Source organism: Bos grunniens, chromosome 4 (genome assembly GCF_055505025.1).
Source record: "Bos grunniens cultivar Pamir isolate PY7600 chromosome 4, Bosgru_T2T1.0, whole genome shotgun sequence".
Taxonomy (NCBI): Eukaryota; Metazoa; Chordata; class Mammalia; order Artiodactyla; family Bovidae; genus Bos; species Bos grunniens.
In genome coordinates, this window is record NC_141168.1 from 54,336,105 (window position 1) to 54,351,018 (window position 14,914).

The 14,914-nt window shown below is 44.1% G+C and overlaps 1 protein-coding gene across 9 annotated transcripts in view; it reads right to left on the minus strand.

Annotated features, from left to right (window-relative positions):
• NOD1 (nucleotide binding oligomerization domain containing 1) overlaps positions 1-14,914 on the minus strand; it is a 91,272-nt gene that overhangs the window by 34,351 nt on the left and 42,007 nt on the right. For 5 of the 9 annotated variants that reach the window (XM_086396451.1, XM_086396447.1, XM_086396450.1 and 2 more), the window contains exons 2-4: positions 6,021-6,118; positions 3,293-3,598; positions 1,852-2,026 (exon numbers count right to left, since the gene is read on the minus strand). In XM_086396451.1, coding sequence (XP_086252577.1) covers positions 1,852-2,026; positions 3,293-3,493 — 376 coding nt within the window. In that variant the 5' untranslated portion in view covers positions 3,494-3,598; positions 6,021-6,118. The remainder of the gene's footprint in view (positions 1-1,851; positions 2,027-3,292; positions 3,599-6,020; positions 6,119-14,914) is intronic. The other 4 variants (XM_086396452.1, XM_086396448.1, XM_086396446.1 and 1 more) reach the window with 2 other exon arrangements.

The window sequence follows — 14,914 nt, forward strand, 5'->3', positions numbered from 1 at the left end:
AAAATGTACAGACTATAAATTCACCTCTTTTACAACAGGTTTACAATTATTTTTAGTAAATTTTCAGATTTACGCAAACATTGCTATAATCCAGGGGTACAATATCCATCATAAGTGCATTTGCTGACTATCTCTGTCTCACCTTGGCTCTGGGAAACTGTTGGTCTGCTTTCTGTCTCCATAAATTTGCCTTTTCTGGACATTTCCTATAAATGGATTCATACAATATGCAGCCTTTTGCATCTGGCTTATTATAGAGTGAATTATACTTGCAAATATGTCACAGTAGCTAGGTAAAGGGCCCAATGGAGAAAAGTCCTTTTAGAAAACTCTTCATCAAAGGAATATTTTCATTTTTTCATAGGGGAAGATAACAAACCTAGACAGCATATGAAAAAGCAGAGACATCACTTTGCTGACAAAGGTCTGTATAGTCAAAGCTATGTTTTTTTCCAGTAGTCATGTACAGATTCAACTGGATGTGAGAGCTGGACCATACAGAAGGCTGTGTGCCAAAGAATTAATGCTTTTGAACTGTGGTATTGGAGAAGACTCTTGAGAGTCCCTTGGAGAGCAAGGAAATCAAACCAGTAAATCTAAAGGAAATCAACCCTGAATATTCATTGAAAGGACTGATGCTAAAGCTCCAATATTTTGGCCACCTGATGTGAAGATCTGACTCACTGGAAAAGATCCTGATGCTGGGGAAGATTGAAAGCAGGAGGAGAAGGCGGCCACAGAGGACGAGATGATTGGATGCCATCACTGACACAATGCACATGAATTTGAGCAAACTATGGGAGAGAATGGAGGACAGAGGAACCTGGTGTGCTGCAGTCCATGGGGTCAGAGAGTTGGACAGGACTTAGCAACAACAAAAACAACAAAAGTGAGGTGAGCAGGAGCAGTGAGAGTGAGAAGCTAGCAATGGCTGGTGCTGAAGTGTTGGAACCTCAGAAGCAAAAGCTCGGCCCTGACACTCTGTCCCTGGGTCTAGTTTCTCCCAAATACACACCTGGAACATGATCCTATGCTTCTGTTTTCAAGGTCAAACTGGATTCTTTGAAACTCAAGAGTTTGGAAGCTTGGTGCTGGTATATTGCCAACAGCTGTCTTAAAGTGGAGCAACCACAGGCGTGGAAAGAAGATTCCCTGGTCCTCAGACCAGACTGTGGCTCCAATTATGTGCTCTCTCAGCACCTTGGACTGCTGTGCTCCTTATCACTATTTGCAAATACACATTTGTGTTACTACCAGTTTCCTGCATTAACCTCTGAGCTCCCTGAAGACATGAACCATATCTGGATCTGCTCCCCACTGTACCCCTGGCATCGAGCACCCCCAGACTTAGCACATGGTGAGCACATCATAAATACCTATACTGAACTAATCATTTAACTAAAGGGCAAGGTCGGGTTGGGCATGATGTTTTGGAAATAAGGACTGGCAGTCAGGAGTGATAGATGAATTCTTCGCCTAGAATTAAATTTGGAAAGATTTTTTAAGAAGGAAAAAAATACAACCTTGAATTTGTACAACAGCTAAAATGTCTAGATATGTCAGAATAGGAAGCCAGCAAGGGGTTCAAACACAAGTCATCCCGATACCTCCATAAACCCTTACATAAACCAGACCAGCTACACGTAGGCAGTTCAATCACAGTCCCCAGGGCTGCACAAGGGTGACAGGGGCCCGGCTCTCTTTTTCTAAAAGGAACACAGCAGCAGAGCCTGCTGCCTGGGGTGGAGAGCAGAGCTGGCGGAGGCAGACCCCACCTTTATCCCCTGCTGGGCCTGCACAGAGAACATTTCAAAGCCCCGGGGGCCTTGCCTCCGGGCGGCTACCTCATACCTGGGTCAGTGTTGACAACAGCTTTGCTCTGAATGAGCGGAGAAGGGGAGAAGCCAATCTCCGACAGCCAAGGCCTGAGATCCACATAAGCGTCTGCGAGTTGCTGGATCACATGGAGGAAGAACTCGGACACCTCCTCGCCCTTGCTCTGTACCAGGTCCAGAATTCTGCGGACCTAGCGGGGCGCAAGCAGGAGGGTAAGGGCCAGTGCTAGGGTTGTCCACCCCGCAGAGGGGCCCACATGCAGGCCTCTGAGCTCTTATAGCCTCGAGCTTGACTGTCCACCCAGCCAGTGTGAGATTCTACAGCCTGAAGGCCCAGGATTTGTGAAATGGACCTCCTGAGCAAGAAACAAACTGCATGGCTCTAGGAAAACAGAGGCTTCCACGAACCTAAAAATAAAAAGGTCAGACTCACAACTGGGGTCAGGCCCACCCCCGGAATTTCGTTTTCCCACCTCTTCTTTTCCCTCTTAACCTAACACTACTGCTCTCTGGGAATGAGAGCTGAGGGCAGAAAATCAGCCATTAGGCATAATGAGGTGGGTGCTGGGCCGCAGAGCAAACGGACAGCAGACCCCTGTGTAAGGTGTACCTTAAGGAAGCTTTCTGTCGTATTAAAAATTCAAGGGAGAAAATCACCACGGTGTTCTTTGTGCTTTTCTCAGAAACCTTCCTGGTCTTTTCTGAGCCCAACAGGTCAGAAAAGTGCTGCCGGTGGTTTAGTCACTAAGTCATGTCCGACTCTTGCGGCCCCATGGACTACAGCCCACCAGGCTCCTCTGTCCTCTGTCCATGGGATTTCCCAGGAAGAACACTGGAGTGGGTTGCCATTTCCTTCTCCAGGGGATCTTCTTGATCCAGAGATGGAACTGGGATCTCTTGCACTGCAGGAAGATTCTTTACCAACTGAGCCACCAGGGAAGCCCCAGCAGATCATGTTACAAATGAATTCTGTCACTCCTGTCCCCAAGAAGGAGGATTTGGCCCCTCCATTCTATTTTTCTGAACATGATGCAAAGTTAAAGTGAAACCAAGGGCCGTGAAGACTTCCCACAGTGAAGTGTAAGACAGTCTTTACTGTGGACCTGGGCTACAATGCAGCCATTCCTCAATCAGAAGTGAGGGCCATTCTCAGAGCAGTACCCAGCAGTGAGCAGCTCTCCAGGGTTTAAAAAGCACAGAAGAGGGTAGCATAGCTAGCATTTCATACTCACTTTCTTTCTAAAGAATTCACTAATTTAAAGTGAATTGGAAAATGAGTTGTTTGAGAACCAGTACACACAGCAAGGAGAATGGAGGGGATCGGAGGAGTTTGCTGTGTCATGATCACAGAAATGAAATATGTAATTTCTGTTCTGTAAATAATCACCCAATGTACTGAACTCTCAAAGCTCTTCACCCCGTCTGGCCACCAGAGCTGGCCTCCCTGTCACTAGCACCTTGTCGGGCTGCGTGGGGCAGGCACACACGATCTCTGCATCTTCATTGGAGAAGTAGTCATTCTGCAACAAGTTGTCCAGCAGACACTGAGTGTTTCGGATGTGAGTGACCAGATGCTCCCGGTTGACTTTCAACAACTTGATGAAGGAGTGAGACTCTGATGGGACTATTTCCATCTTACTGCGGCCGCGCTTTTCCATGGTTAAAGAAGCAAGTGGCTGCTTTCCCCAAATTCATCTTTGGCTGCATGTGTCTTTCTGGCAGAAGGGCAATCAGGATCCAGGGCCAGCCTCTCAGTGCAGCGCCTGAAGAAACAAATGAAATCACCAACAAAGCCAAAGCCATGGGAAAGATTTCCCCACCCCACAATCCCCCACCTTTCTTTGGTTGGTCCTGGAATTTCTCTACTTAGAGCAGGAACAGCATATTAAAAAACAGAGACATTACTTTGCCAACAAAGGTCCATCTGGTCAAAGCTATGGTTTTTCCAGTAGTCATGTACGGATGTGAGAATTGGACCATAAAGAAGGCTGAGTACCAAAGAATTGATGCTTTTGAACTGTGGTATTGGAGAAGACTCTTGAGAGTCCCTTGGACTACAAGGAGATCAAAGCAGTCAATTCTAAAGGAAATCAATCCTGAATATTCACTGGAAAGACTGATGCTGAAGTTGAAGCTCCAATACTTTGGCCACCTGATGCAAAGAGCCAATTCACTGGGAAAGACCCTGACGCTGGGAATTATTGAGGGCAGGAGGAGAAGGGGACGACAGAGGATGAGATGGTTGGATGGTATCATTGACTCAATGGATATGAGTTTGAGCAAACTCTGGGAGACAGTGAAAGACAGGGAAGCCTAGTGTGCTGTAGGCCATGGTGTCACAAAGAGATGGACATGACTGAGCAACTCAACAAAAGCAGGAAGGAGTCGTGCTTAAGATATTGATCTGAGATGTATTACAGTAAAAAAAAAATCATAATTTAGTTGTGTCTGCTTGTGGGTTACATCAGTGGGGTAGATGACCAGAGGTAGACAATGCTTTTGTTTAGCAAAACTTCTTAATTACTACTGCTTTTTAAAAAGTGTGCCTCCATGGAACTCTATTCAATGTTATGTGCCAACCTGGATGGGAGAGGGGTTTGGGGGAGAACGGGTGCATATAGACATGCATGGCTGAATCCCTTCACTGTTCACCCGAAACTACCACAACATTGTTAATCAGCTATACCCCAGTACAAAATAAAAAGTTTAAAGTCTGGGAGGAAAAAATGTATGTCTCAATCCTAGACTGGAATAAGGATGCAAATGTATGTTTTCCAAATTAGCTAACAGGGATAAGTTCCTACACACCCTGTGAGGGGACAGGGCCCAGAATTTGGAGCCGAGGAGTTGTGGGAGAGAGCAAAATGCCCTGAGGAGAGAGCGATCTGGGATGAGGCATTCACGGTAGTCATGGCTCTCCTGCGGTAGTCAGAGCCCAGGAACCTGGCAACAGCAGCATGTCCGTCATCACTGCCTGATCTGGGTTGTGTGTAGTCCTCTCCACAGCCCTGCCCCAGCTCTCCTTATATCTCCAGCCAAACCGGTTACATATAAGCACCTGAGGGAATGAAGGAGTGGCAATGGCCATGCTGGAGTGAAGTGGGACAGAATGAGGGCGACAAAGAGAGGTAATGTGGAATTCCAAGCAGTGGATGACCAGGAGACACCATCTCCCTGGAAATCCTCAAAAACCTCATATAGGTGCTGAACTTCCTGTCTTGGTAGGGTCCAAGCTCTTTTCTTTGGGTATTAAGAAAATACTTTGGGTTTATCTGTGCAACCCCAGAATTGTACTGATTGCTTTTTTTTTCCCCCTCCAGAATAAGATCTCTCAGCCACTTAATTTTCCAATCATCCTGTGGATATAAAATGGATCACACTCTTGAAAGCAGAAAGACCTTGAACTAGTCTTTCCTCTAAACCCCACATATCCCAGAGAGATAAATTTAAATATTTTTTTGTTGATCTTAAAGAAAAAACTCATAAGAGTTCCAAACATGTATGTTTCACAAGCCCACCTCTGTTAACATTCAGGTCTCATGGTTCTCACATTTTTCCCCCACAACTAGTCTCCTGCTCTTTGACACAATTTTTTCCTTGCATTTTTGCATTTTATTGTCCTTTACCTTCAAGTTGTGAAATGCAAGCCTTCCAGAGATTCTCAACGGGACTCCACACAATACCCTTCCCTTTTTTAACCTGACTGAGCAAAACACAGTACATTCTAACATTCTAAACAAGAAAGGCAAGAGATTCTTATCAAAAGGAATTTGAAGGAACAAAAATGAGTGATTAGCTACTATTCCACTAAAAGTATGCTGACTGATTAGACTCTAATTCAGCTTTTTCTATTGTTATCAATTCTATGACTCACTTAAGGATTCAAAGTTTTAGAAAATTAGTTCCCTTAAGGATACCAGTTGATGATGTTAAATGTATATTTAAACTAGTGGTTGAAAGTGAAAGTGTAGTAGCTCAGGGTCTGACTCTGAGACCCCATGGAATGTAGCCTATCAGGCTCCTCCGTCCATGGGATTTTTCCAGGCAAGAGTGCTGGAGTGGATTGCCATTTCCTTCGCCAGGGGATCTTCCCGACCCAGGAATCGAACCCCGGTCTCCCACATTGCAGGCAGACGCTTTATTGTCTGAGCCACCAGGGAAGCCCAAACTAGTGGTTAGTAATACCTTTTTAAGTTTCTGGCATGTGTTCTTTGAAGTAAGTGAGAATACTGTAAAACAACATTCTATCCTTAAATCTTCAATTTCCAATTTCTTTCTGGAATCTGCAAAGTCAAAAAAAAAAAAAGAGAGAGAAAGAAAGGTTTCTTTGAAAACCCTCTTGTGCTGCATGGTGCACAAATAAATGAATAAAATTGGAGAAAGTAATTTTTAATACAGGACTCTAGGATCTCAGAGTACTCTTCATTACCTTCTTCCTTTGGGATACTATTTTCCAAATCTTAGACATTCAGGCACGACAGTCACATTTTTTGGCCATAATTGAGTCTCAAAAGCAAAGTATGTACTTAACTTTTTCCTTTAAATTGACTTTATTTTACAACTCTAGCGGACTAATTTTAAAGGAAACTTTATATTACCATTATAACCAAAACACTCACTTACAATAAATAAAAAAGTAACACAAAAATAAATTCACTAAAGAATAAAACCGTGCTATTGAATTCCAGCCTAACAATATTGCCCAGAAAGTCTCTTGGTCTGAGGCTTGTTTTCTCTTAGAAGCATTTGAGAGGTGTTAAAGACACAGTCGCACAAGAATGATACTTTCTCCTTGAGATCATAGTAAATCAGAGAGCTGGAAAGGGAGCTGCCTTGTCACTTGGTGAATCAGGGTCTTTTCACACCATGATGCTGGGAAAGACTGAAGGTAGGAGGAGAAAGGGACGACAGAGGATGAGATAGCTGGATGGCATCAACTGACTCAATGGACATGAGTTTGAGTAAACTCCAGGAGCTGGCGATGGACAGGGAGGCCTAGCATGCTGCAGTCCATGGGGTTGCAAAGAGCCGGACATGACTGAGCAACTGAACTGAGCTCCATTCTTCTCAAGGCTTGGAATGGGTGTTACATAAGGGCCTTCATTCCTTCGCTCCCAGTCCTCATACATCTTCACTGTGGGTCTCATTTCACTCCTGGCTTCTAACTCTTCCAAGCCTGTGATTCCCACAAAACCACTGACGTGCCTTCCCAGCCCTTCCCCAGAGTATCACCCATAGCCATCACTACCTCTTACTGCCTAAGGCGGAAACTTAAGGAAAACCTGATTTATGGCCACCTAAGCAAAGCAACAAATTACACGTCAGCCAGCTGGCAAGGAGACTAGCTTGAAATTTAACCAGATTTGCAAAGATCTCTCAACTCAGCAGGAATTTAACAAGGTGTGGATGGTGAAAGAGGAAACAAAGAAATCTGATCCTGCCCTATTAGAATCCAAGGGTAGACCAAATCTAAATCATGGAACACTCCAGAGAAATGCAGTTCATGGACATTTGGACCAAATCTAAATCATGGAACACTCCAGAGAAATGCAGTTCATGGACATTTGGTTACGAGAAATTCTGATGCCAGAAGATTGTGAACCAGCTTTTCAGATTAGAGTTTTCTCAGAAAGTCAGTGAGGTGGGGGTTAAAGAAGTAAGGTCACTATAATCCTATAAACTCAGAAACAAAGTAACTACAGGACCTAGTGGTTTAGCCTGAATTCCTTTCAACAATTAGATTCAATTTTCATGCTTGAAAAGATCAGAAAGTAAGACACAAAAATGGTTTTAATAGTATGGTGAGGCAAGAACTCTCATACCAGGAATGTAAATTGATGTAAACTTCTGGAAACACATTTGAAATACATATCAAGAGCCTGTGATATGTTTCAGTTTAGTAACTTCTTATTCTAGCTCTCAGCCTTCTAAAAAGGTTCAGAGGTTCTGACAGTTTTGTGGGTGTTTTTTTAAAACAGGGGGCTTCCACTGCCAGTTCTGATAGCGTAGCTTGCTGTTCCCACAGAGGCCAGCTACAGGTGAATGGATGAGCAGATTGGGGTGCTACATACAGTAGTGTATTATTGAAAAATAAATATGAATGAAATATTGATATGACATGAATGAGTATCAGAGATGTTATGCTGAGAGAAACAAGACTCAAAAGAGTACGGAGTGTATGATTTCATTCATATAATTCTAGAAATCTGAACTAGAAATCAGAGCAGTGGTTTCCTGGGTAGGGGGAATAGAAGTGAGAAATTGAATGCAAAGAGGAATAAGAGAAATTCCTGGGGTGATAGAAGTGTTCTTTATCTTGCAGTGCCACAAATTCATGTATATCTCACTGACAGGTGTCAATCTTTTTGCCTTTTCATACTGTTCATGGGGGGGCAATACTGAAGTGGTTTGCTATTCCCTTCTCCAGCAGACCATGTTTTGTCCGGCCCTGACTAGGAGGGACATGCCCTTCAGCTGCTCCACGTAGCTGGAGGACATGCCTGGTGCTCTGGCTGTCCCATTGATGGTCTTTGTTGAGGGTGAAAAACCATCATTGGCCATTGGGTGGCAGTCAATGTGCCAGCTGGGGGCTAGAGAAGTAAAATGGATGAGAATGGGCAAATTTAATTCAAATGACCATTATATCTGCTACTGTGGGCAAGAATCCCTTGGAATGGAGTAGCCCTCACAGTCAACAGAAGAGTCTTAAATACAGTACTTGGATGCAATCTCAAAAATGCCAGAATGATCTCGGTTCATTTCCAAGGCAAACCATTTGGTATCACAGTAATATAATCTATGCCCCAACCACCGATGCCAAGAAGCTAAAGTTGAACGGTTCTATGAAGACCTACAAGACCTTTCAGAATTAACACCAAAAGAATATGTCCTTTCATCATAGGAGACTGGAATGCAAAAGTAGGAAGTCAAGAGATACCTGGAGTAACAGCCAAGTTTGGCCTTGGGAGTACAAAATGAACAAGGCAAAGGCTAACAAAGTTGTGCCAAGAGAACACACTGGTCATAGAAAACACTCTCTTCTGACAACACAAGAGATGACTCTACACATGGACAACAGCAGATGGTCAATACGGAAATCAGATTGATTACATTCTTTGTAGCTGAAGATGGAGAAACTCTATACAGTCAGCAAAAACAAGTCCAGGAGCTGACTGTGGCTCAGATCAGCAGCTTCTTATTGCAAAATTCAGGCTCACATTGAAGAAAGTTGGGCAAACCACCGGACCATTCAGGTATGACCTAAATCAAATCCCTTATGATTATAAAGTGGAGGTGATGAACAGAGTCAAGGGACTAGATCTGGTAGACAGAGTGCCTGAAAAACTATGGATGGAGGTTTGTAACACTGTACAGGAGGTGGTGACCAAAACCATCCCAAAGGAAAAGAAATGCAAGAAGGCAAAAGTGGCTGTCTGAGGATCCCATACAAATAGCTGAGAAAAGAAGAGAAGCAAAAGGCAAAGGAGATAAGGAAAGATATACCCAAATGAATGCAGAGTCCCAGAAAACAGCAGGGAGAGACAGGAAAGCCTTCTTCAGTGAAAAATGCAAAGAAATAGACAAAAACAATAGGATGGGAAAGACTAGAACTCTCTTCAAGAGAATCGGAGATACCAAGGGAACATTTCATGCAAAGATGGGCTCAATAAAGGACAGAAACGGCAATGACATAACAGAAGCAGAAGATATTAAGAAGAAGCGGCAAGAATACACAGTTCAGTTCAGTCGCTCAGTCGTGTCTGACTCTGCGACCCCAAGGACCACAGCACGCCAGGCCTCCCTGTCCATCACCAACTCCCAGAGTCCACCCAAACTCATGTCCATTGAGTTGGTGATACCATCCAACCATCTCATCCTCTGTCGTCCCCTTCTCCTCCTGCCCTCAATCTTTCCCAGGATCAGGGTCTTTTCAAATGAGCGGTTCTTCACATCAAGTGGCCAAAGTATTGGAGTTTCAGCTTCAACATCAGTCCTTCCAATGAACATTCAGGACTGATCTCCTTTAGGATGGACTGGTTGGATCTCCTTGCAGTCCAAGGGACTCTCAAAAGTCTTCTCCAATACCACAGTTCAAAAGCATCAATTCTTTGGTGCTCAGCTTTCTTTATAGTCCAACTCTCACATCCATAAATGACCACTGGAAAAACCATAGCCTTGACTAGACAGACCTTTGTTAACAAAGTAATGTCTCTGTTTTTTAATATGCTGTCTAGGTTGGTCCTCGGAGAAGGCAATGGCACCCTACTCCAGTACTCTTGCCTTGACTAGACAGACCTTTGTTAACAAAGTAATGTCTCTGTTTTTTAATATGCTGTCTAGGTTGGTCCTCGGAGAAGGCAATGGCACCCTACTCCAGTACTCTTGCCTGGAAAATCCCATGGATGGAGGAATCTGGTAGGCTGCAGTCCACGGGGTCACTAAGAGTTGGACATGACTGAGCGACTTCACTTTCATGCATTGGAGAAGGAAATGGCAACCCACTCCAGTGTTCTTGCCTGGAGAATCCCAGGGACCGGGGAGCCTGGTGGGCTGCTGTCTATGGGGTCGCACAGAGTCAGACATGACTGAAGCAACTTAGCAGCAGCAGCAGCAGCAGGTTGTTCCTAACTTTCCTTCCAAGGAGTAAGCATCTTTTAATTTCATGGCTGCAATCACAATCTGCAGTGATTTTGGAGCCCCCCAAAATAAAGTCAACCACTGTTTCCCCATCTATTTGCCATGAAGTGAATACATTCTATTTGCCAGAATACACAGAAGAACTGAAAAAAAGAGTCTTAATGACCCAGATAACCATGATGGTGTGTGGTCAGTCACCTACAGCCAGACATCCTGGAATGTGAAGTTAAGTGGACCTTAGGAAGCATTACTACGAACAAAACTAGTGGAGGTGATGAAATTCCAGCTGAGCTATTTAAAATCCTAAAAGATGCTGCTGTGAAAGTGCTACACTCAATATGTCAGCAAATTTGGAAAACTCAGCAGTGGCCACAGGATTGGAAAAGGTCAGTTTTCATTCCAATCCCAAAGGCAATGCCAAAGAGTTGTGCAGAAACTACAGCACAGTTGCCTTCATTTCACATGCTAGGAAGATTAGACTCAAAATCCTTCAAGCTAGGCTTCTGCAGTACATGAACTTAGAACTTCCAGATGTACAAGCTGGATTTATACAGGCAGGGGAACTAGAGATCAAATTGCCAACATCCACTGGATCAAAGAAAAAGCAAAGGAATTCCCTCCCCCCCCAAAAAAACCCCATCTACTTCTGCTTCATTGACTATATTAAAGCCTTTGACTGTGTGGGTCACAACAAACTGTGGAAAATTCTTCGATAGATAGGAATACCAGATCACCTTATTTGCCTCCTGAGAAATCTGTATGCAGGTCAAGAAGTAAGTTAGAACTGGACATGAAACAATGGATTGGTTCAAAATTGGGAAAGGCGTACGTCAAGGGTGTATATTGTCACCCTGCTTATTTAATGCATATGCAGAGTACACCATGCAAAATGCTGGGCTGGATGAGGCTCAAGATTGCCAGGAGAAATATCAATAACCTCAGATATAAAGATGACACCACCCTAATAGCAGAAAGTGAAGAGGAACTCAAGAGCCTCTTGATGAAGGTGAAAGAGGAGAGTGAAAAAGCTGCCTTAAAACTCAACATTCAAAAAACTAAGATCATGGCATCTCGTCCCATCACTTCATGGCAAATAGATTGGGGAAAAATATGGAAACAGTGAAAGATTTCATTTTCTTGGGCTCCAAAATCACTGTGGACAGTCACTGCAGCCACGAAATTAAAAGACACTTGCTTCTTGGAAGAAAAGCTATGACAAACCTAGACAGAGTATTAAAAAGCCAAGACATTACTTTGCCAACAAAGGTTCATATAGTCAAAGCTATGGTGTTTCCAGTAGTCATATATGGATGTGAGAGTTGGACCATAAATAAGGCTGAGCACCAAAGAATTGATGCTTTTGAACTGCGGTGTAAGATAAGACTCTTGAGAGTCCCTTAGACTGCAAGATCAAACCAATCAATCCTAAAGGCAATCAGTCCTGAATGTTCATTGGAAGGACTGATGCTGAAGCTGAAACTCCAATACTTTGACCACCTGATGGGAAGAAATGACTCATTGGAGAAGACTCTGATAATGGGAAAGACTGAAGGCAGGAGGAAAAGGGGAGGACAGAGGATGAGATGGTTGGATGGCAACACCGACTCGATGGTCTTGAGTTTGAGTAACTCTGGGTGATAGTGAAGGACAAGGGAGCCTGTGGTGTTGCAGTCCATGGGGTTGCAAAAAATCAGACATGACTTAGCAACTGAACAACAGCACATATATATGAATGTATGTATCACTATGCATAGATGTGTATTTACATGCATATTTCACATATGTGTTGGAGTAGAAAATGGCAACCCACTCCAGTGGGTAGGTTGGAAAATTTCATGGACAGAAGAGCCTGGCAGGCTACAGTCCATGGGATTGCAAAGAGTCAGACATGACTAAGCATGCACACACATCACATGTGTATGCATATGCAACATGTGTGTATTATATTATGCATGCACACATATATACATATATACCATTAATATCATTAGTATTAGTCACTCAGTTATGTCCAACTCTTTGTGACCCCATGGGCTGTAGCCCGTCAGGCCCCTGTGTCCATGGATTTCTCCAGGCAAGAGTACTGGAGTGGATTGCCATTCCCTTCTCCAGGGGATACCCAGGGATTATATATGCACATATGATTTGTCAAAAGTCTACCTGTACACTTAAAATCTGTGAATGTTACTGTATGAAATAATACTTCACTGAAGTTTATTTTCTTTAAAGTCAAAATATATTTCCAGATAAATAAAAACTGAAAGAGCTTGTGGCCAGTGTAGCTCAGTAGCCAGTACTGAATAGCTTTTTAGGTAAAAGAAAAATGATTTTAAACTCAAACAAAATGAGAGTAACAGAAAATTTTAATACATGGTTAAATATAAATGTGTATTGACTGAACAAAACAATCCTATCTTCTGGGGTTTAAAATATATGTAGAATTAACATTTAAACAAGGGAAACGCTGTAAGATGGCTGAGTGGGAAAGACCCTGAACGTGCCTCCTCTTACAGGCACACAAAATCACAACCATGTGCAGAACAACCATTGTTGAAAATGACTAGAAGCTACCAGAAAATTTCTTCTACAACTAAAGATATAAAGATGGAAGCACAGAGAGGTAGGCAGGAGGGGCAGAGTTGCCGTATAGTCAAGTCTCACATCCCCAGTGGGCGATCCACAAACAGAGAATAATTAGGACTGCATGGTTTTCCCAAAGGGGTGAGAGATCCGAGCCCCATGTCAGGGTCCCCAACCTGGGAGTCCTACACAGGAAGATGAGCCCCCGGGAACATCTAGCTTTGAAGGCCAGTGGGGCTTATTTTTGAGAGTCAAATAAGGCTGCAAGAAATAGAGACCTCACTTTTAAAGGGCACATACAAAATCTCACATGCTCTAGAACCCAGGGCAGAAGCAGTGACCTGATAGGCGCCTTGGTCAAACCTACCTGCTATTCCTGGAGAGTCTCCCGGAGTGGCAGAAGGCAATTATAGCTCGCACTGGGAACACAGACACTGGTAACAGCCATTCTGGGGGGCTCTTTTACCCCATGGACATGGATGCTGGCAAGTGTCATTCTGGAATCCTCCCTTTAGCTTATCAGCACCAGGCCCCAGCCCCACATGGGGCTATAGGCACTGAGTGGTTTGCAGGGACCAGTGCCATGACAGCTCAGGCCAAGCAACTAACTAGGTATGGACACAGCCCCACCTACCAGCAGAGAGGCTGCTCTAACACCCTTAGATCCACAACTGTCTCTGGACACAGCCCTGCCCAGCAGAGGGCCCAGAATCCAGCTTCATGCACCAGTACACAGGCAGTAGAACCAAGACCATCAGGGGCGTCCAGCCAGAGACCCTGGGACCCAGCTCTACCCAGAGTAGTCTGGAACCAGCCCCAGAATCCCCAAGGCACCAGCCCCACCCACCAGTAAGCCTGCTCTAGCCTTTCATCCAGCTCCACCCACCAGTAGGCAGACATGAGTCACAAGAAAACTACAGTCCTGCCATCTCCAGTCCTGGTCCACTCACTAGCTGTCCAGATCCTGCCCTGGGCCAGTTGGGCCCAGGACCTGCCCACTAGCAGGCCAATACAAGATTCAAGACATCCCAGACCTTGCAGTCAACTGTGTCAGGAACTGGCCCCACCCACCAGTGATCCGATACCTGCTCTGGGACTCTTCAACCTTGAAACCAGACTCCAGGGCACAGCTCTGCTCACTAGTGGATGAGCAATGGCCCCTGAGGTCTCCTGGATCCTAACTCCACCCATCAGGACCCCAGCACAAGTATAGACCCCTGGGGGTTCTGCAGCCAGCTGCCTCATGAACCAGTCCCGCCAATGAGTCGCTAGCAGCCTCTGCACAAGGCATGAACTGGCAACCAAAGAAACCAGGGGTCAACCAAGCTCACTAGACTACCCACATAGCGCACCACAACAGAAAGACCCATACATCCCTCATGGGGGAACCCCTAGAGCATATAACCCTGGTGGTGAAAGGGAAGTATCCTGGGACACAAAGGATGCCTATGAAAAGCATCTTCTTCAAGGTTGGGAAATGTAAACAACCCATCAGACACATAAAAATTAAAAAAGCAACTTAGACAAAATGAGGCAACAGAAGAACATGTTCCAAATTAAGAAACAAGATAAAACCCCAGAAAAAGAACTAAGTAGACAATCTACCTGAGAAAGAGTTCAACGTAGTGATCATAAGATGATCAAAGAACTTGGAAGAATCAATGCACAGAACAAGAATTTAGGAGTTTTTAACAAACAGAAAATATAAAAAATAATCAAAATGGCATGAAAAACGCAATAACTAAAATGAAATATACACTAGAAGAACCAACAATAGACTAAAGGATACAGAGGACTGGATCAACGAGCCAGAAGATAGTAGCAGAAATCACTGATGCTTAACATAAAGAAGAAAAAAGTAT